This window comes from Podarcis vaucheri (assembly GCF_965113315.1).
Source record: "Podarcis vaucheri genome assembly, chromosome: 1".
Classification (NCBI taxonomy): Eukaryota; Metazoa; Chordata; class Lepidosauria; order Squamata; family Lacertidae; genus Podarcis; species Podarcis vaucheri.
The window spans coordinates 15,414,297-15,435,748 of NC_138759.1; the positions used below are offsets into that span (position 1 = coordinate 15,414,297).

General features: G+C 47.9%; 1 protein-coding gene across 3 annotated transcripts; it reads left to right on the plus strand.

Moving 5' to 3' along the window:
* Positions 1-146: 146 nt before the first annotated feature.
* CKB (creatine kinase B) lies at positions 147-19,536 on the plus strand. 3 transcript variants are annotated; one of them, XM_082218994.1, is made up of 8 exons: positions 147-302; positions 2,098-2,307; positions 4,689-4,843; positions 8,255-8,387; positions 9,578-9,749; positions 12,155-12,278; positions 13,516-13,705; positions 19,131-19,536. In XM_082218994.1, the coding sequence occupies exons 2-8, from the start codon at positions 2,115-2,117 to the stop codon at positions 19,307-19,309; spliced, it is 1,146 nt and encodes a 381-aa protein (XP_082075120.1). In that variant the 5' UTR covers positions 147-302; positions 2,098-2,114; the 3' UTR covers positions 19,310-19,536. The 3 variants fall into 3 exon arrangements, with proteins under 3 accessions (XP_082075120.1, XP_082075122.1, XP_082075121.1); XM_082218996.1 differs by lacking the exon at positions 2,098-2,307 and adding an exon at positions 2,798-2,985 and having other exon boundaries at positions 156-302; XM_082218995.1 differs by having other exon boundaries at positions 181-302; positions 2,102-2,307.
* The last annotated feature ends 1,916 nt before the right edge of the window (positions 19,537-21,452 follow it).

The following is a 21,452-nucleotide window of genomic DNA, read 5'->3' on the forward strand; positions in this document are numbered from 1 at the left end:
AACCTCCGCCGCTCCCCCCCAGCGCGCCTCCCCAATCTGACTGGGGAGGCTGGACAGCAAACTGGGGAGCGATAATAGGCAAGAAAAGACGGAGTGAGCTCACCCCTCCTCGAGAGCCGGGATCCAATGGAATGAATGGAATATAAATACTAGCCAATAGGCAGCGTGCTCTGGGTATCTATAAAAGTGATGGGAAGGTGGGGGCCAGGTTCCATTCCCGGCAGGTCTTTCTGGGAGAGCTGTAGGGTTGTAAGAGGCAAAGGGAACAAGCGCTTTGCCTTTTCTCGTCTTTGAAGCCCTCGGTAAGTTTTTGGAGACCAGGCGGAGCAGGAGCAGGAGCAGCAGCAGCAGCGGTCCTCTTTAGCAATGGAATGAGGCTGGGAGAAAAAGGAGATCGGGTGGCGGCGGCGGCTGTTGTTTTCCTTTTTAGGGAAAAGCAGCCAAGAAATTGCATAGGGATAAAGAGAGCTTTTTTTTGGCGGGGGGTGGGGTTGCCCCAAGATGCGCGTTTGTAAGCTTCTTGGGCTTGGAAGGGAACGAAGATGCTAGATTTTATTCTAAGGCGCGGGGTGGGGGAGAGGACGCAGCTCAGAGCTAGGAACGCGTCCACCATAACCAGGAAACACAGAGATGCTTCAAACCTTGGATGCCTCGCTTAAAAAAATTAAAATTCTTCTGCTGCAGGTGTATTGGTAGGACGCCTCAGTCCGGCTCAGCTGATATTTAGCAGGGTGTTCGCATCCATTCATCCCTCGCCGATGTCTCCAAAGCAGGCGGAGGAATGCGTTATATAATGGGGACTGTTTCATTTTCCATTATTTGCCTCCCGAGCTAAGCGATCGAGAGAAGAGAGCCCTTGTAGCTAATGAGGACTTTTTTAAAAAAGGGGGATATTAGAAAATATCCGGATCGGTTCTGCGGAGCAGAACTGCCCCCCTTGAGAATGGAGAGAGAGAAAGAGTCAGGCGCTGCAGAGAAGCCCCAGGAATCTGGGCGCGCTCGCCGCGTCTTCCTCCCCCGAGCCGTGGCGCTGCCGACTTACGAGCTGCAGCCAGCCAGCCAGCCGCCCCTCTCCAAAACGCGGGTCTTGGTCCGCGGTTCTCCGGGCTGCCCCCGAGCCTCGAGCAAGGCAGAAGGAGCCGGCTGCATCGCGGCGGGCGGGGCGGGGCGGGGCGGCGAGAGCGCGGCCGTGCGCCCTGGGCGCCTCGAGCCCGCGCCCTGCCTGCCTGCCTTCCTGCTTGCTCCAAGGGGCGGGAGGCGCTCGGCTTCCCTGCGCCCTCCGAGATGCACCAGCAGCAGGCAGTCCGTGCCACCTGCTCCTCGCCAAAGCGCTTCCTAGCGCGCGGCCGAGAAGCGTCGGCCGGATTTCCTCGCCCCCTTTCCCGCCTTGCTGGCTTGCTGTGCGCCAAACGCTGCGCATCCCGGACCGGCTTTTCTACTCTTGCAAAAGAGAGGCGAGCCGGGGCCTGGGGCGCGCGGAGAGGCTGGGCTGCTCTCGCTCGCTTTGCAAGTCTCTCCCGGGAGCCCGGATCTCTCTCTCTCTCTCTCTCTCTCCAAGCGAAACTAGGCACCCTTTAGTGCGCGCGTAATTATTTTGCTAGCGAGGAGATCGCCTCTTCTGCCTCGCTGCAAAAGAAGTCTCCTCCTCCTCCCCGGCCTTGAAGGTCACCCCTTGGGACCGAGGAAAGGAAGGGAGGCGCTCGGTAGCCAAGCTCTTTAAAAGCTCCTGGAGGAAGCGCTTGGGCGGCTTGTTTTCTATTCCTGGCGCTGCCACCGATGCAGCGCCTTGACCTTGGGCAAATCTCTTAGCGACGGCTTCCCCTCTCTTGCGCTGGCCCTGGAGGCGACCTGTGCCAGCAGGAGAGGGAGCCGGGGACGGGGGACGGGACTGAGCCATGTTTGCCAAGTCCCTGGCATTCCTCCAGGAGGGCAGGTGCCAGGCAGGCAGGGTGTTTGAATGGGCAGGTAGGGCAGGCGGCAAGGTGACCTTGCTCCGTGGCCCAGCCTCCTTCCGGAGAGCGACTGCTAAGCCAGTGCCCTGCGGGAAGAGGCGAGGTGACGGCAACACGCTCTCTTCTTCTTCTCCTTCTCCCCTAGCCAGTCAGGTGCCAGCCATGCCATTCTCAAACAGCCACAACCTCCTGAAGTGCAAGTACTCTGCGGAGGATGAATATCCCGATCTGAGTGTCCACAACAACCATATGGCTAAAGTGTTGACCTTGGAATTGTATGCCAAGCTGAGGGACAAAAAGACTGCTAGCGGCTGCACCGTGGACGATGTGATTCAAACTGGGGTGGACAACCCAGGTAAAAAAAAAAATGGACACCTGCTTTGATCCGGATCTGTTCTCCCTCCATTAACGAGGAAGTGCTGCTTTGAAATGGCATCTGGAAGGGGATTCAACCTTGAAGCCTCCAAAAGGCCTGGCTACTTTAAAAAGCCTTGCGCATTGGTGCAAAAGCCCTTGACCACCCAAAACCTTGAAGGTGGCTTTATTCAAGGAATATAAATCCAGTCATTACATGCAATGGCCTCCACCGTCTCCCAGCAAATCCCTATGTAAATACCCTGCTAAATATGCAAACTGCTGCACAAGAAGAATTTTTCTTTTTAACCCAAGTTCTTAAAACTGAGGCTGTTTTATAGATATAAAAAATTCCCCTTCCTTGGTTGTCTTCCGTGGCACTTCTTTGGCAAATTAAAGGGGAGCAGATCTTGGTGACCTTTTTCGCTGTCTGTCTTAACGCTGCCGTGTTTGCGTTTGTTTTGTTTTTGTCACACATTCTCTCTCTCTAGCAAGGATAAAATGGCCCTCTTTAATAACCAGAAGCTGCCTGCCGATGAGGAATACCCAGACCTGAGCGTCCACAACAATCATATGGCCAAGGTCCTAACCCCGGAATTGTACCAGAAACTGAGAGAAAAAGTAACCTCTAGCGGCTGCACCGTGGATGATGTCATTCAGACTGGGGTTGATAATCCCGGTAAAAAGCCTTGATTGAGATTCTTCTCTGGACCGGTGGCTTTTTGCTTAGGCTGGCAATGACCCCTGTGTATGTGTTTGTGTCTGAAGCCGTAGCTGTGATTGTGGAAATGTCCCAGCAATTTTACGAGAAGTGTGGTTCCAATGAAGCAAGTTACGCAACTGAGCCGAACTCATAATTTGTGATGGAGTTTCTTAAGGCTTGCTTCCCCCCCCCACACTTCCTAATTTGGAAAAAGTGCCCTGTGCCATTAACCTTAATGGCTTTTAAAGGAGATTAGGAAAAGGCAGGAACATGGTTACTAGTCACGATATCTATATGTACAGGATCAGAGCTGGAGCTCCTCTGAATATTGGTTGCTGGGGAATGGCAGCAGGAGAGCAATGTTGCTCTCGTGTTTTTGGGTTTCCCCTAAAAACTCGCCCTCTTCCCCAAGGTACCAGACATTTGCCTGAGGGCTGTGTTAACAACTGGACAGGCTCCTGAACTTTGTGCACCTTTGTATAATGGCGATTGCATCATCTAAGCAGTGTGACATTTCCAAACAAGGGTTTTTTTGGCCTTCATGGTCCTATATTGGTTCCAGGCAATACACATCTTGGTTAGCTCCATTGGAAACTAGTTCCTTAAAGGACTGCACACCCCCAGACAGCATAAACACACACAGCATGAAGCTAGAATGTATGCCATGATTATGTGAATCACAGGATTTAGCACTGGGTGCAGAACTTGGTTTCCTGGGAAACCTGGCTGGCTGATGGAGAGAAAATGTTTGCAGTCCTTACTGCAGTTTCTGCCGAAACTTCAGAAGCCAAAGGATTCTCTTGATAAAATTCCAGAGGTTTGAATGTGAAGTTTCTTCCCTTCATAACTCCTTGTTCCTGCAATATTAAATGGTGCAAAAAGGAAAGAAAAAATAACTAGAGTTATGCGGGAAGACGATTCTCCCTCCCCCTCAAATTTCATCATGCGTACTAGCTTCAGAATCTTGATTAACTGGGTCAGAATCTTAATGTTGATGCTGAAAATACAAAGCCCTGTAAATGAGAAATGGTGGCCAGACTCTTTGAAGAGGCCAGTATGGGGCTTGCCAAGCTGTAACCTTCCACTGGGTGATTATATTCATACGGGGAATAGATGCAATTGAAATTAGTCCTTCAGTTTCAATGGGTCTACTCAGAATATGAATGACGATGGATAATTGCCCATTGTCAGTAATCTGCCAGGCGCTTTCTCAATACTAGGCAGTGCCCCAAAGCTAGAAACCCTTTGTAATATCAGTGAACAAAAACCAGTTAATTGTGACCGTCCAAGTCTAGTTTTGGGATTTCATAAGAGTCGTCCGCGACTGGACCTAACTGTCAGGGGTCCCTTTACCCTTTCCCTTTAATGTTGAATGGGGACAGCTATCCAGGCACCTTTGCTAAAACTAGCTTTCTAAAAATATTGCATTTTTGTTGTTGTAAACTGGTTCCGGATGGTCATATGCATTTGTTTGCAAACTGCAAAATTGATTGAATTGGGCTTCGGCCTTTACACCACAGCGAAAAAAACATGCTTTACTTATACCTTATAAAGTGAATGGCATGCAAAATCTGTTTTTGTTCTTCCTGATGACTTGAGTGCATGAAGCTGTTGGTATCTTGGAACTAGACTCGAGCACCATCCAAACGTTGGCTTTTCTGGCTTCTTGACCTCTGTAGGGCACCCCTACATTATGACAGTAGGATGTGTAGCCGGTGATGAGGAATGCTACGACGTGTATAAGGAACTCTTTGACCCCATTATTGAAGACCGACATGGAGGCTACAAGCCTACAGACCAGCACAAGACGGACCTGAATGCCGATAACTTGCAGGTAGGAATTGCATTTGTTTGTTGGAATTGCATTTTAAATTGATCTTACAGGGCTGACAGGACTTCAGTACATCTGGAGGGGGGAGGCAAAAGCTCCCTTGCCCTGGAACAATATCATAGGCACTTGCCAAATGTTACACCCTGCCTAGGCGCCGCCTCTTGCAAAAGCGGAACAGGCTTCCTTGAAGGCATCCTTAGTTTGACCTTGATATTTGCATGGGTTGACTAGGACGACTGCTCCTGCTGGAAGAATAGTAGACTCAGACTTGTAGAGTTGGGGAAGGGACACCGGGGGCCAACCTCCTGCAATGGAGGGATTTTAACGAAAGCATCCACGACAGATGTCCATCCAACCTCTGCTTACAAACCTCCAAGGAAGGAGAGTCCATCACCTCCCAAGGGAGACTGTTCCAATGTCAAAGAGCTCTTGACACCAGAAAATTCTTCCTGATGCTTAGTTGGAATCTCCTTGAAACTTGAAGCCACTGGTTCGAATCCTACCTTCTTAGAGCAGGAGGAAACAAGCTTGCTCCCTCTTCCATATGACAGCCCTTGAGATATTTGAAGATGGCAATCATATCCCCTCTTTTCTAGGCTCAACATACTCAACTCCCTCAACCCTTCCTCATAAGGCTGGTGGGAGAAAGTAATAAACTCCCCCAAAGAGCTTGTTAGCACAGCCACCAAACCCATCTAAATCCATATTTCTTAAAGAGGTGATTCTTTCCATTAAAAAGCCCTAATAATGGCTGTCTAGGCATATATGCAGACCTAGATAATGTGAATTTATTAGGCTTGGTTGTGTGTAGGGGGGCAAACGCCATCTGTAGATGGGTGCTTACTGTGATTGCCTGGTGGCTATTGCTTCTTGGAGCAATTCTGGTGGGACATGTTTCTCTTAAAGCAGGCATATGGTGCCTCTGAATGAGATTGGTGCAGGATTACTCTCTCCCCTTTGCTTCTCTGCTGCTTCTGCAAAGTTAACCCCTCCTCCCTCTGTGCCCCACTCACCCCAGTGTGAAGTTTGGAAAGAACAATTCCTGGGAAGCTTTGAAGGAAGAACAATTCCTAAGAAAGGAATAGAGTAGCCAGCAATATTTTGATCGTCTGCATAAAACTGATAGTGCTATATGTGGCTGAGAAAACAGATCTTTTTATACCTGTGGTTCTCAGACTTTTTCTCTGGGCCACTCTTTCAGAAGAACAATTTGCTCATGCCACACAATTTTTTTTTTGTTGGAAAATGAAAAGGAACAACTCTTAGCAGTGCTTGATTTACGGCATAGAACACAACTATTTTATAACATGGTTACAGGACATCCAGGAAGTATAAAACAATGTGGCTACGTATGATCAGGAATCATTCCCAAAATATAATAGATTGTCCTTGGATCTTCCTCCCCGACACATGCTGAGAACCACTGATCTATCCATTCACACACCCAGGGATACTGGGATTGAATGAGCCCTAGATCACGTTGATGGCTGTTGGTTTTAGTGGTGCCATTAGGTAATCTTGGACTTTTAGATGTAATGAGCTTATGGGGCCCCCCTCTGGTAAGCTGTGTTACTTCCGAATGCGGTAGGCTTGACTTGCTGTGCTGGGGGTCTCATTCTGCTGTGTGGGGCCTGGGATCTCAGCCCCCAAGTCCTAACCTGAGTGAGCTACTGGCTGGAGTTGACCAGCAAGCAGTCTTTCTGTGTGTTTGGAAGGTAACTTCCTTCCTGTTTAATGTTCTGTGTGTGCACATAAACACCTGCACACTAAATCTATGGTCCCATCCACACCATATACTGTGGTACCTTGGGTTAAGTACTTAATTCGTTCCGAAGGTCTGTACTTAACCTGAAACTGTTCTTAACTTGAAGCACCACTTTAGCTAATGGGGCCTCCTGCTGCTGCCACGCCGCCGGAGCACAATTTCTGTTCTCAACCTGAAGCAAAGTTCTTAACCTGAAGCAATATTTCTGGGTTAATGGAATCTGTAACTGGAAGCATATGTAACCCGAGGTACCACTGTATATAAAAATATAAATGTACCACTTCATATATAAATGTACCACTTCATATATATAAAAATACATTTATACCACTTCAACAGTCAGGGCTTTCCCCAACAAATCCAGGGAACTGGAGTTTGTTCAAGGTGCTGGGAATTGTTACTCTGTGAGTAATAAATGGCAATTCCAAGGGTTCTTGAGGTTGCAGCGGGGGAACTATGGCTGTTGAAGTGGGATGAATTTGCTTGGAAGGGATGGTGTCGATGTGACCAGAGCTTATTTAATTTAAATTGTAGCCGCTTCCCAGGATTGCTAGGTGGCCTGGTCTCACGGACAAACTGAATCTTGCCGCTTTCCTTCCTTGACCGCATCCAGCGATGGGGAGGGCTGTGGAGCAGGGGCTGGACACCTGGCTGGAATGCAGAAGGCCCCAGGTGGAATTCCCAGCTCCTCTAGGCAGGGCTGGGAGAGATCTGAAAACCTGGGATTTCTGTCAGTTGGTGTGTCAACAATACCAACGATGGAACTGAAACTTGTATTTTATCATGTGAACCCACCCTGAGATCTTGTGTATAATCATAATAGTAATACTACTACTAATAATAATAATGGCAGCACACTGCCTTATTAATATAGCAATCCCAAGAGCATTCTCTTTAGCAAGTCTGCCATTTATGGCCAAAGTCCTGTCTCTTAATATGGACACGAGTCATGTAACTATGACTTCTCCCCTTCAGGGATTACTTTGCACTTCTCTGCGTGTGGATGGCAAAATGCTGCTTTCTGCAGATCTCCAGGACCAGCGCTTTTAATTTAGATCAGGGTTTCCCAAACTTGGGTTTCTAGCTGATGTGGGACTACAACTCCCATCACCCCTAGCTAGCAGGACCCAGTGGTCGGGGGTGATGGGAATTGCAGTCCCCAAACAGCTGGAGACCCAAGTTTGGGAAACCCTGATCTAGATGCTGGCTGTGCTTGAAATGTTGTGGCTGCACCATCGTCTGGATAGCTCAGTTGGCTAGAGCATGGTGCTGATAACGCCAAGGTTGCAGGTTCGATCCCCACATGGGACAACTGCCTCTTTATTCCTGCATTGCAGGGGGTTAGACTAGAATGATCATCAAGGTCCCTTCCAACTGTGTGTGTGTGTGTGTGTGTGTGTGTGTATACTGTATATATAATCGTGGCAGCTGAGAACTTGTGATCTGCTTGCTGGGAAATGCACCTGCACCATCTATAATGCATGGCTGTGAGGCAGGCCATTAAAGTTTCAGCGCAGAAGCTTCTCCGAATGACTTGTGTTTTAATTCCCGGGTGGTTGCACTCATTAAATGCTGGCCGGGACAGCCTGATGAATCGCCTGCGGTTGCGCCGGGGTTGGTTCTAAGACGTTCCTTCCTGTATCTTGCAGGGTGGCGACGACCTGGATCCCAACTACGTCCTGAGCTCACGTGTCCGAACTGGCAGGAGCATCCGTGGCTTCTGCCTGCCGCCTCATTGCAGCCGAGGAGAAAGGCGTGCTATCGAGAAGCTGTCCGTGGAAGGTAAAAGGTTCTGGCATTTGCATGCTGCAAAAAAAAAGCAGTGAGCAGAGACTCTAGCCCGTAGCCCTGAACGTAACCTGATCACGTGGGCCGAGGAAGAATGCAAAATGCATGAATCATTCAAGCCTTGTATACGATGACATACGAGTTACAAGGCGCTTGGGACTGAATCCTCTCTGGGTGCGCCCCCAGTTTAGGTTCTTGGCAGCATTTAGGAAGCTGGCACCTCTGTTCCATAGCACCTCTTTAAAAGACAAAAAGGACAGCATTGTTGTCTCCAAAAGGTGAAATGTGGAAGAGGAAGTTTATTGTGCAATAAAGCCAAGCACACAGCCAGACGAGCCACACCTGCGGCAGGAAGCTGGAGGAGTTCTGTGTTCTTTCCCATGCTTGCATAATAAGCCTTGGCTCCTCCCTGGTATGCAAAAGCATACCTGGCCGCAGATAAGCATGCGTTGCTCCTTGGTATCCGACAACTTAATAGGGCAACAAAAGGGTCGAGAATAGTGGGCTTAGATTCCTTTTTTTCCTCTTCCCCCATCCCTGACTACCTGGGGAAATTGCCAGCTAAGCTGGTGGAGAATTAAAAAATTATATATAAGCACACCTGAGTTGCCATGCTAAGCTTGGATTTGCTGCCATCTTGGTATGCTGAGATCATGTCTGCGGCATGCATTTGAAGCACATGACTTCACCCAAAGAATCCTCGGAATTGCAGTTTACCCTTAGCGGAGCTACAATGATCACCACCTTCAACAAACGGCAGTTTGCAGGATAGGGGAGGGGAGCCACACGAATCGAATCTTAGCTTTGGGACCCAAGGGTCATCTAGACCAACCCCCTGCAATGCAGGAATCTCGGCTAAAGCATTCACAACAGATGGCCATCCAATCTCTGCTTAAAAACCTCCAAGGAAGGAGAGTCTGCAACCTTCCGATGGAGACCGTTCTGCTGTCAAACAGCTCTTACTATCAGAAAGTTCTTCCTGATGTTTAGTTGGGATCTCTTTTTTTGTAAATTGAAGCCATTGGTTCGAGTCCTAGCTTCCTTTATGATGCGCATGTGTATAATCGAAATAAGAACATTGTTTGCATTCCCTTAAAGATTGTGACGTGTTAACTCGTTTTCTGTAAAAACACACACCAAAAAACCCCAGCAGTAATTCTGCAAGCCTCTCTTGCTTTTTCCAGCTTTGGCTAGCCTGGAAGGGGACCTGAACGGGAGGTACTATGCTCTGAAAAACATGACGGATGCGGAACAGCAGCAGCTCATTGATGACCACTTCCTCTTTGACAAGCCGGTCTCTCCTCTGCTCTTAGCCTCCGGAATGGCACGTGACTGGCCTGATGGCCGGGGCATCTGGTGAGTAACGCCCAGTAGAGGCAACCCTTAGAAAAAATGACGGAAGGAAGGAAATGGGAGATGCTGATATTGTCTTAGCTGGCAGCACCTAATATGTGCAGGTAGATTCTGGTCTTGCATGTCTTCAACAGACAGGAGGAACAAGCCCTGGTCAGTAAATAGGAGAATTAAGGCCTTTTGAGCCATGATTGAAAAGCAATTGCTTCCAGTGTAAAATGGCCTTAGGGGGCAGCCTTTGTCAACCTGGTGACCCCAGATGTTTTGGACAACAACTCTGACCACTGGGCATGCTGACCAGGGCTGATGGGAATTTTAGCAACTTCTAGAGGGCCACAGGTTAGCCACCATCCTGTAACTAAACTCACCTGGAGCCATGAGGCTGATTCCAAGGGAGGTGTTGATATCAACTGCTCTTCTGATAAAACAGTTTCACGACCTATTATCGAGCAGCTGTTCCCAGAGAAATGATATCCTCTTCCAGGATCTTAGCTTAGCCTCAAAGATCTTTTCCAGGATCTTAGCTTGGCCTCAAAGAATAAAGGCAACGTGAAGCGTTCCCTAGATTGTCCTGATATTCAGTTGTAGTGTGTGAATTTTGTATTGGGAGCAAGCCAAGTCATGCGCCAGGGAGTGCCGGTTCTGGGATAGGAATGAATCCTTGCTATGCATTGCTCACTTCTCCAAGTAGCCTGGATTATAGACGTGGGCATCCCCCTCCGGTATGATTTAGGGTTGCTATACATAAGAGGATGAGAGCTTTAAATGGCACAGCCATGTCTTGGCAAGAATATATGGAAGTCTGAACTTGTCCCAAAGTGAAGATCAGAGCTAGGAATTGAGAATTTCAAAAGCAGAATGCCAGTGACTATTGCAGGCACTGAAAATCTTTCAGTAAGATTTTATTACAACCTTTCATAATACAATCCAGTAAAAAACCAACTGATCTAAACGAGAGACGGAGAAGTATGCAAAGTCCTCTCTCACAGGTAGATCTTAACTTGTCCCACACCGAAAATGGTGAACCCTCCCAGCTCTCACCTGTGAGCTTCCCTTTCTTCTCCCATCCTGCCTCTCACACAGGGTCCTTCACCAAGCTTCCTTCACCTTCACCTGTATGCAAAACCTCTCATAAACACTGAGTAAAGGTAAAGGGACCCCTGACCATTAGGTCCAGTCGTGACCGACTCTGGGGTCGCGGCACTCATCTCACTTTACTGGCCAAGGGAGCCAGCGTACAGCTTCTGGGTCATGTGGCCAGCATGACCAAGCCGCTTCTGGCGTACCAGAGCAGCGCACGGAAACGCCGTTTACCTTCCTGCCAGAGTGGTACCTATTTATCTACTTGCACTTTGACGTGCTTTCAAACTGCTAGGTTGGCAGGAGCAGGGACTGAGCAACGGGAGCTCACCCGTCATGGGGATTCAAACCGCCGACCTTCTGATCTAGGCTCTGTGGCTTAACACTGAGTAGACAATAACAAAACAACAACACAAAGAAACAGAGTAAAGTAGCAGCAAAATCAAAGTGGGGGAAAAATTAGAGATAAAAATATTAAAGGAGTAAAAAAAAAGAAATGAATTAAGAAAAAAGATAAAGAAAATTATCATTGAGGAGGAGTTTATTTGCAAGGCACCTTCAAACCCTAACACCCCATGGATTGGATCCTAACTAGGCTTCCATTCATGGATGGAACTAAGATCCAGTAGATGTTCCTACTGGCAGAATTTCCCAAAAGTTCCCTGTGCGGCATCTCATGCTGTGCCCCCAAATCTCTAGAGCAGGGGTTTTTTTGGGGGGGGCACAATAAACTCTAGGGACAAGGGGAGATCTTGATAGTTGCTTCCCCCCACTGTCTTCTACTGGTGGGAATGATAAGTTAGCAGAATTCCAGTTGTGGGATCCGCCTGCCAATGGCATCAAACGCAGGATCTCGGTCCAATCCCATTTTATCCTTCCAACAAACTGAAGTAGAATAGGCTGAGAAATGGCGATTTGCCAGGGCTCCCTACTTGGGATCCGAATGCAGATCTCCAGGATTTGAGTGCATTGTGTTACCCACTGCACAACCCTGAGTTGTTGCTTTTTAGAAACCCAAAAGTCTTTACCAGATGGATCCCTAGATTTCCAAGGTTTTCTTGTTCAGCTGAAAGCTAAAACAGTCAATCTGTGGTGTGCGTAACATTTGGTTGAAGGCAGAAAACTCAAAATGCCCTGGGGTAGTTTTGATGGCCATCTAAGAGGGGGGTGGGCTTCTGCAAAGTCACTGTGGGCACAGAAAGCGTCTTGAAAGCTACAACTGCAGACGGAGCCAGGTTTAAAAATGTGGCTAGCTTAACTTAGATCTATGGCTCGAGGAAAGGTTACAAGAACAGCTCTCAACGCCGTCCCTGCCTTGTGTCCTTCAGGCACAACGACAACAAGACATTCCTTGTGTGGATCAATGAAGAAGATCACCTTAGAGTTATTTCTATGCAGAAAGGTGGAAATATGAAGGAAGTTTTCACCCGCTTCTGTACTGGGCTAACGCAGGTAAATATAAGTGTGTGTCGAAGCAAGTGGAAGTCTTCTCCCTCCCTCCCTCCCTCCCTCCCTCCCTGTGTGTGTGTTTGTGCTTTGATGTGGTGCAACCTTCTCTGCAGAGCTCAAAAGTGCTGACCTAAGTGTCGGCTCTAAACTGAACGCAGCAGAGTGTGGCTTTGCGAATTCCCAGTTCAGGCAGAGGTGGTGGCGCAGTGAGAAGAGAATGCAGCTGCGTCCTGGCAACAGAGCCCCTGTGCCTGTGCTGGAGTGCTTCTTACCTTCGTATCCGGAGGAATGAGAAGTCTCTGGCAATTGACCTTGGCCATGTGCTCCCAGGGGGAAGGCCTGTCTCTGAAATTTCTGGAGAGTGCCGGAACGCAGGCAACCTTGCATGCTTAAAGCTGTCGTCCTCTACAGATGGAAACACAGTGCTCTTTGAGATTTCCTGCATGTACGCAGCAACCTGATAGGCTCAAATAGATGCTCTAAGGCACATCCATAGTGGTAGGCTTTTGTAATCTGTTCCTAAGGTGTACCCCTCTGAAAGGGGTAAGAGGGCAGGCTTCTCTTCAGTGTTTCCAAATCTTGCATTAATCATCTGGGTATTTGGTCACTGCCTCTAAGAAAAGAGTCAGTCGAGTGTGAGGCAGTAGCTACATATTGAGTGGGGAACCTGTCTCAGCCTGAGGGCCACTTCCCTTCACAATCAGCCTCCCAGGGGCCACACGCTTGTGGTGGATGGAGCCAGCTGCAAAAGTTGGCAGCGAAACAGGTGCAGTTTGCAGTATCAAAGCCAGAAGTTTTCATGCTCTTCCACCTCTTCATCCTGGCAGGCAAGAGGCATTTTGTTGCCTTTTGAGAACATACTCCTGAAGGATTGCATTAAGCCTCAAGGCTGTGAGGCCATGTGGTGTAGTGGTTAGAGTCCTAGGACCCGGGAGACCAGGGTTCAAAGGCCCACACTGGGTGAGCTTGGGCCCAGCCACTGCATAAGCTCCTGGTTTCATCTCCCTTTTATCATCGCAACTGCACAGCTCATTAGGTCAGGCTGAGAGACTGTGGCTGGCTTCCTGGCTGAGTGAAGATTTGAACCCTGGTCTCTCAGGTCCCTAGCCCAACACTCTAACTGCTGCAGCTGACGGACTTCTACCACTCTGCAATTATAGCCACAAAGGGGCCTTGTAGCTCCTTAATCTTGAGAGAGGAAGGCGTTTCTTCATAATGGCCTGTCTTTTCCCCCACCTAGATTGAAAACCTCTTCAAATCCAAAAACTACGAATTCATGTGGAACCCTCACCTGGGCTACATCCTGACCTGTCCATCCAACCTCGGGACAGGGCTCCGTGCCGGAGTGCACATTAAGCTACCCCACCTTGGCAAGCACGAGAAATTTGGCGACATCCTCAAGAAGCTGAGGCTGCAGAAACGGGGCACAGGTGAGGAACCCAAAGCCTGGACTTGGGGCTTTATATCACATTTACTCCTTGCTCTTTTGGCAAGAGCAAGTGGTACTCCGGCTGTCCCGCAGACCAAGCCATCGAAATATGCAAAATGATCACAGCAGGCATTTAAAAAAATGAATATTGAAAATTAGGGCTGCATATGGCTGTTCTCTTGATTTGGTGGCCGGATCCAGCACTTTGGTTTTGTTTTGTTTCCCCCCCCCCCAAAAAAAATTATTAGTTTTCACAATATTATAAACAAACAAACAAACAAGACGAACAAATGTAAATCATAACCTTATTGAAAATTAGAGTTATTAACTTTGTTAAGTGACTTCCTCGCTTCCCCTTGGTTGAATTTCATTGCATGTCCTTTTAACGGTTTTCCAAATCCCAATTTTTATGAAATTTAACTTAAACATTAACATCCTTAGATCTTCACCTTACGGAATTAAACATATTAATTCATCATTTAACATAAATAAAATCCTAAACCCATTAAGTATCTGCAAGCTATTTTCAGTTAGTTTAACTTAACAAATTTAACTAAATAATCATTAAATTTATTCCACGCTTCCTGATACTCCTCCTCCTTCTGGTCACGGACTCTTCCAGATCCAGAGTCCAGATCCAGCACTTTGGAATGGCCCTGATATAACCCTGAGGGCAGCCAGACACGGTCAAAGCAATGAACCCACTTCATGCAGTTGGAGCTGGGGTTTTTTTGAGAGCAGGGGAGAGCCCTGATTAAGCATACAGGGGGGAGAGATAAGGTGATGACAATAACTTTATTTACATGCCACCCATCTGACCGTGTGGCCAGCATGACTAAACTGCTTCTGGCGAACCAGAGCAGCACACGGAAATGCCGTTTACCTTCCCGCTGGAGCGGTACCTATTTATCTACTTGCACTTTGACGTGCTTTCGAACTGCTAGGTTGGCAGGAGCAGGGACCGAGCAACGGGAGCTCACCCCGTCATGGGGATTCGAGCCGCCGACCTTCTGATCGGCAAGTCCTAGGCTCTGTGGTTTAACCCACAGCGCCACCCACGTCCCATAACGCTCAGTACGAATCGGTAAAAACCAGGCAAAAGCTTTACCCTACAGCGAAAACCGCAGGTGCAGTGAACATTGGAAGTGGCTCTATATCAAGTCAGAAAACTGATCCATTTGGCTTCATATTGCCAGCACTGGCTGACAGCAGCTCTCCAGGATTTCAGGCAGCACTCTTTTCCTGAGCTCCCTGGAGATGCCTGGGATCAAACCTGGAACCTTCTGCTTGCAAACCGAGTGCTCCATGTACTGCTGTTCCCTTGTATGTAGTCCCATATTTGGGAAAATATATATATAACACAGCTTCTTGCTGCTTTAGGTTTATGCCCAGCCTGCAGGTCCAGCTGTTAGGCTCTAGGTCAGGCACAGGGAACCTTCAAGCAAATGATGCTTGCCAGGGTGCTGAATTGGCCTGCAAACCCTCAGCCGCAGCAGAGAACATATGGCAAAGCTGTGATTGCAAAGGGGCCTTGGAATGCATTCCTGATTATTCCTTTGCAAGCCTGCCCGTCTGGCTGGGTTTCCCCAGCCACTCTGGGCAGCTTCCAACAAAGATTAAAAATACATTAAAATGTCACACATTAAAAACTTCCCTGAGCAGGGCTGCCTTCAGATGTCTTCTAAATGTCAGGTAGTTGTTTATCTCTTTGACATCTGGTGGGAGGGTGTTCCACGGGGCGGGTGCCACTACCGAGAAGGCCCTCTGCCTGGTTCCCTGTAGCTTTGCAGGAACCGCCCAAAGGCCCTTGGCGCTGGACCTCAGCGTCTGGGCAGAACAATGGAGAGGAAGAATTCAGACATGCACCTTTGAAGTTGAAAGTGCCTGGTGCAATGCAACATTGGTTGACAGTCAAGTCAGTGGAAGGGAGGCTGCATCTGGCCTTACCCACTTCTGCTCTTGATAGTGCAAAAAAAAAGTATATAGTCAGGCAGTGGTGCCTATTAGGCAGTGCAGCCAAGTTGGGGCACCCTTTGAAATTCATCAGGATAACACTAGGGTTGCCATATCTTGAAGGGCAAAAAATAGGAGACCTTGAGCTGCTGCCAGCCCGAGAAAGGGGCACATGGGGTCGTAGCCACACCCATGCACCTCTTTCCCGGGCTCGGGTTGGTAGTGGCCACGGTGTGCAGAGCCTGATATTTCCTACCTGATATTTGCTATGATGGCCTCACTCTATGGTGGTGCTTCCACTTCCAGCCTCCCCCAATATTTAAGGAACCCCCCCAAACCCAGACATTTACTTTAAAATGTAAAAATATCTGCCTGGATGAGCATGTTGGCTCCCAAAAAGAGGGCATGTCCTGGTTTTCCCAGACATATGGCAACCCTAGACAACACTTAGTTATTAAGTTGAGATAAACATGTGATGTTAGATAGCCATTTGCAAATGGCATCCTGTGAACCTAAGAAGCTGATTTCTAAAGACCAGTGTAGTGGATAAGAATCTGTTTTAGGATTTGGTGCAGGGAAGCATAGATCAGGCATGGCCAAACTTGGGCCTCCAGATGTTTTTGGGACTACAACTCCCATCATCCCTAGTTAACAGGACCAGTGGTCAGGGATGATGGGAATTGTAGTCCCAAAACATCTGGAGGGCTATGTTTGGCCATGCCTGCCATACATGGACTCTGTATTCCTAAATTTCTTAGAGCCGCAGCATGCTACTCGTGTTTTGGAATTTATATCTCCTTATTTGAAGGACCACCCAAAGCCAGCCTCATAAGTCAAAATAATTAGAAATAACACAGCAATACAACCTCCGGTGCAATAAAATAAGTCATGAATTTGGATCCCATTGTTCGCTTTATTGTACTAGCCTGGCTGTGGGGAACGTCTTTCATCCCTTCAGGCTAACCTTTATGTGCTGCTAATATATAAAAATATCAAAGTGGGTTACAACAACACATAAAAACATATAACAAAAAGAATATTAAAAAGTTAAAAACAGACCCATTTCTGTCTGGCCTCAGGCCTGGTTATGGTACTAAAACAACCATTACTGAGGATCCTGACTTTTATTAGGAGAAAGAGGCTAGAGATCATCTGTCGATTCTCGTTGGCGTCTCCCTGTCATCCATCACCATTAAAGATGGTTTCTTTCTGGAGAGACTGTTGGGAGAAGAGAGCACCCTGCTTATTTAGGAGAAAATATATATATATATATATATATATATATATATATATATATATATATGCTTTCGTAGATTTTCACGGGTACAGGAATGCAGGTTTTGGTGTCTTTGGGTGGGAAGGAGGGCCATGCCATTGTTTTCTTCTGTGTCTTGGTTTTTGGGGGGTGTTTCTTTTTGGATTAGCTTCGTAACCCTGTTTTTCTGGTATCCATTGGCGATTAACACATTTGAGAGATTCTGTAACTCAGTTGTCAAGTGGTCTTTGTCAGCCAGGCGTTTGGTTCTGGAGATGAGAGTCTTGGCTACGGAGTTTATTTGTGCAGGGTGGTGGTGTGATTGTGCATGTAAGTAGCGGTTGGTGTGTGTACATTGGACAAACAAACAGACGAATAAATGCACGTATCGCAGAACACAAGAATGCCGTCAAAAAAGAAGAAAAAACTTCCTCTCTTTTCCAACACATGAAAGAAACAGGACACGAAATTAATTTTGCAGATTCCAAATTGCTCTTTAACACGGAACATCACCACAAGAGAATAATCATGGAAGCCATCGAGATAGAGAAACACCCTCACAACATGAACAAGCGTGACGACACGTCCCGCCTGCCAGACATCTGGAAATTAGCCCTCCCCACAAAAACCGACACCAGAACCAGAGGCACACAGAACGCCGTCACCAATCAACCACACCAGACCCAAACCCAGACCCTCTCCACAGACATATTACAGACTCCATCCAGTAGCCAAACTATAGTGGCACCTCCGGATGCTGCACCCCCCTGCAATCCCTACACAGATCTGGCTGGCACAAGGCACAAAACCACAGCTCGCCCCTATACACGAAGCCAAGCCAGAGCACAACTAAATGCAGCACAGCCATCTTCTCAGAAAAACTCTTCACAAGCTCAAGAGGTCAAGACACGAAAGCTTTAGCAACTAATCTACACTTAATGACCCACCCAGTGGTATTCAGAATATCACTCATGAAATCACTCAAGATATCCCTCAAGTAATTAAGGAACAAAAGAAGAAAAGGCACACTAATCTAGGAACTTCCTCTCTGCCCAGAACGTTGGAGGCTATACACCACACCCCTCAACAGTATTTATAGGAACTCAAACACCAGTTTCTGCTCTGTTCCAGTAACAAGAAGCCGAAAGCACCAGCCTGAAGATGACGAGTGAGACCTCGTCGAAACGTCGCACAGACACCCCGACTCTTACACGGGAAGACACCCGAAGACACCAAAACCTGCATATATATATATATATATATATATATATATATATATATATATATACACACACACACACACACACACACACACACACACACACACACACACACAGTGGTACCTCGGGTTACATACGCTTCAGGTTACACACTCCACTAACCCAGAAATCGTGCTTCGTGTTAAGAGCTTTGCTTCAGGATGAGAATAGAAATCGTGCTTCGGCGGCACGGCAGCGGCAGGAGGCCCCATTAGCTAAAGTGGTGCTTCAGGTTAAGAACAGTTCCAGGTTAAGAACGGACCTCCGGAATGAATTAAGTACTTAACCTGAGGTACCACTGTATAGGGAAGCTATTTAATGTTTTATTATCTTTTTATATACTGTATTTTCCCATGTATAAGACCAGGGCTCAGCAAACTTATTGTGCCTCGGGTCGGTGTCTCCAGGGGAGCGTGCGCCCACGCTATTTCCAGCGCACCTTCGGGTTGGATGAGCAACGGAAATAGCTTGTGCGCATGTGCACGCGCCTCCTCCAACCCGAATGTGCACCGGAAATAACGTCTGCGCACGCGCACAAGCTTTTTCTGGTGCAGCTCTTACCCAGAAGTGGGCAGCTGCGCCGGTAAGAGCGGGCGGCAGTGGTGGCTGTGGGCCGGATAAATGAGTCCCTCAGGCCTTATCCGGCCCACGGGTCTTAGTTTGGGGATGCCTGTATAAGACTATATTTCCCCCCCCCATTTTTTAAAGTTTAAAATTGGGGGTTGTCTTATGCAAGGAATGTTGCTATTATTTATTTATTAATTTTGTGCTCATCTTATACATGGAAAGATATGGTATGTTGGAAGCCACCCAGAGTGGCTGGGACAAGCCGGTCAGATGGGTGCAGGGTACAAATAATAAATTATTATTATTATCTGCAGGGCCAACTTGGGTTCTTGGCTCCCTATGGAGTAGATGATCCTCAATTTGATCCCCCTTTCCTGTTTGGTTTTCCTCAGGTGGAGTGGACACGGCTGCGGTGGGAGGCGTGTTTGATGTCTCCAACGCCGACCGCCTTGGGTTCTCTGAGGTGGAGCTGGTACAGATGGTGGTTGATGGGGTGAAGCTCCTGATCGAAATGGAGAAGCGCCTTGAGAAAGGCCAGTGTATTGACGACCTCATCCCAGCTCAGAAATGAAAAGCACTTTAACACCCCAGCTCTCCCCCATGCTTCTTCCTAACTTATTGGATAATTAATTAAAAAACAAAAATGATGCTCCAATCAAAATCCTGGAGTCGAAAGAGAAATTCCCACTTAGTAACACTTGTAGAAAGTCTTCCATCCATATGTGTTAGAGTTTATTTTTTTGATGGCTGAAATGTCACGGAAAAAATGAAATAAAAACCATTGTTTGGCCTGACAAATGATTGATTTGTTGCCTTCTGTTTTTCAAGGGCATTTAATGGCTAAGCAAGGCTTCTGGCTCCTCAGGGGGTACTGGGATTTGGGGATGAACTAAAATTATAAGATAATTTATCCTTTGACTCTAGCTTGCTTCACCAACATCATTCTAGGGCCATTATGCAAATCCTGAATTGATATACAGTGGTGCCTCACAAGACAAAAAGAATCCGTTCTGTGATTCTCTTCGTCTAGCGGTTTTTTCGTCTTGCGAAGCAAGCCCACTGACGGATTAGCGCTATTAGCGGCTTTTAGCGGCTTATCTGCTGATCGGATCAGCTGATAAGCGGCTTAGCGGCTTAGAAAAGGGGGGAGGAGGAAAAAAACCCAGCAGGAACTCGCAAGACATTGTCGTCTTGCGAAGCAAGCCCATAGGAGATTCGTTTTGCGAAGCACCTCCAAAACGGAAAACCCTTTCGTCTAGTGGGTTTTCCGTCTTGCGAGGCATTCGTCTTGCGGGGCACCACTGTATACCCAGAACACTCTCCCTCTCCCCCCCCCCCATATTTATGTATCTTTCTATATAAAGAAACATGTAAGATTTGCATGCCTCCCAGTTGAACACCCTCCCATCAGATGTCAAGGGAAGGGGTGCCAACTTGAATAAAATATTGTGGGGGCCCAGCCTGCATAATCGATCACATGACGAAGTGCACACACACCATTTGAATGGGAATGCCCATCAACTTTGTGGGGGCCCAGCCCCCTCAAATATTTTATTGTGGTGGGTCAAAGCCCCCACAGCCCCTAGGAGTTGGCTCCCTATGGTCAAGGAGACGGACTGCAGCATGAGGAATGGCTGGCAACCCCAGATGAGCTATACAGTGGTACCTCGGGTTAGACGCTTCAGGTTGCAGACGCTTCAGGTTACAGACTCCGCTAACCCAAAAATAGTACCTCGGGTTAAGAACTTTGCTTCAGGATGAGAACAGAAATTGTGTGGTGGCGGTGTGGCAGCAGCAGGAGGCCCATTATCTAAAGTGGTACCTCAGATTAAGAACGGTTACAGGTTAAGAACGGACCTCCGGAACGAATTAAGTTCTTAACCTGAGGTACCACTGTATATTGAAGGACGAGGGGAGCGCTGCCCCCACCCCTCCTTTTCACTAGAGCTCAGGGACAGTGTACTTTAGGGTTTTCTCCACCTCATTCTCGAAGCAGCTGTAAGATGGTTTAAGACTTAAGATGGTGACTATCTTCAATGTCTCCTAATGGGGAGTGGTTGGCTGGAACGGGCAATGCTATGCAACATTGGCACCAACTCCAGGGGGCCGTGGGTGCTTGGGTACCCACAATAATATAATTGTGGGGGCTTGGCACCCACAAAGTCCATGAAAAAAGCCAGCAGGGGGGCTGTCTCTGAGAGAGCAGTTCAGCTCCATCCTCTGCACAGCCAGCAAGCGAGGTATCCTTTTCTGGGGGGGTGGGGCTTGAATGTGGAGGCAGGGGCTGAGCCCCTCCCCACGGAAAAGGGTACCTCACTGGCTGCAGATTGGAGGAGGAAGAGTTGTCACTGCTGCCACCACCCACCCAAAGGTGCACGTGTGCATGCAGGTGTGTGTGTGATGTTGCATGTCTGTGTTGTGGTGGTGGGCACCCACAAACCTGAGGGTGTGATGGCGCCCCTGCTATGCAACTGGTCTGTCGGCTGGGGCATCACTGCTGCTTACTATGCCCGGGGTAGGGACACGGTACAGCAACTTGGGCCTGGGCATGAGCACCAACAAAGCCAATCTAGCACTCTTGCCAGTGCACATGCAGAGTTGTGACTATACAATACAATAATCTTTATTGTCATTGTCCCATACAGAACAACGAAATTGAAAAAAATCTACATCAGACATTCAAAAACCAACAAGCGTGCTATCCCAGCCTGGTT

Coding starts and splice junctions, on each gene's coding strand:
- CKB (XM_082218994.1), top strand. CDS start 2,115: ATGCCATTCTCAAACAGCCACAACCTCCTGAAGTGCAAGTACTCTGCG. Junction 8,388..9,577: donor CGAGAAGCTGTCCGTGGAAG/GTAAAAGGTTCT, acceptor TGCTTTTTCCAG/CTTTGGCTAGCCTGGAAGGG. Junction 12,279..13,515: donor TCTGTACTGGGCTAACGCAG/GTAAATATAAGT, acceptor TCCCCCACCTAG/ATTGAAAACCTCTTCAAATC.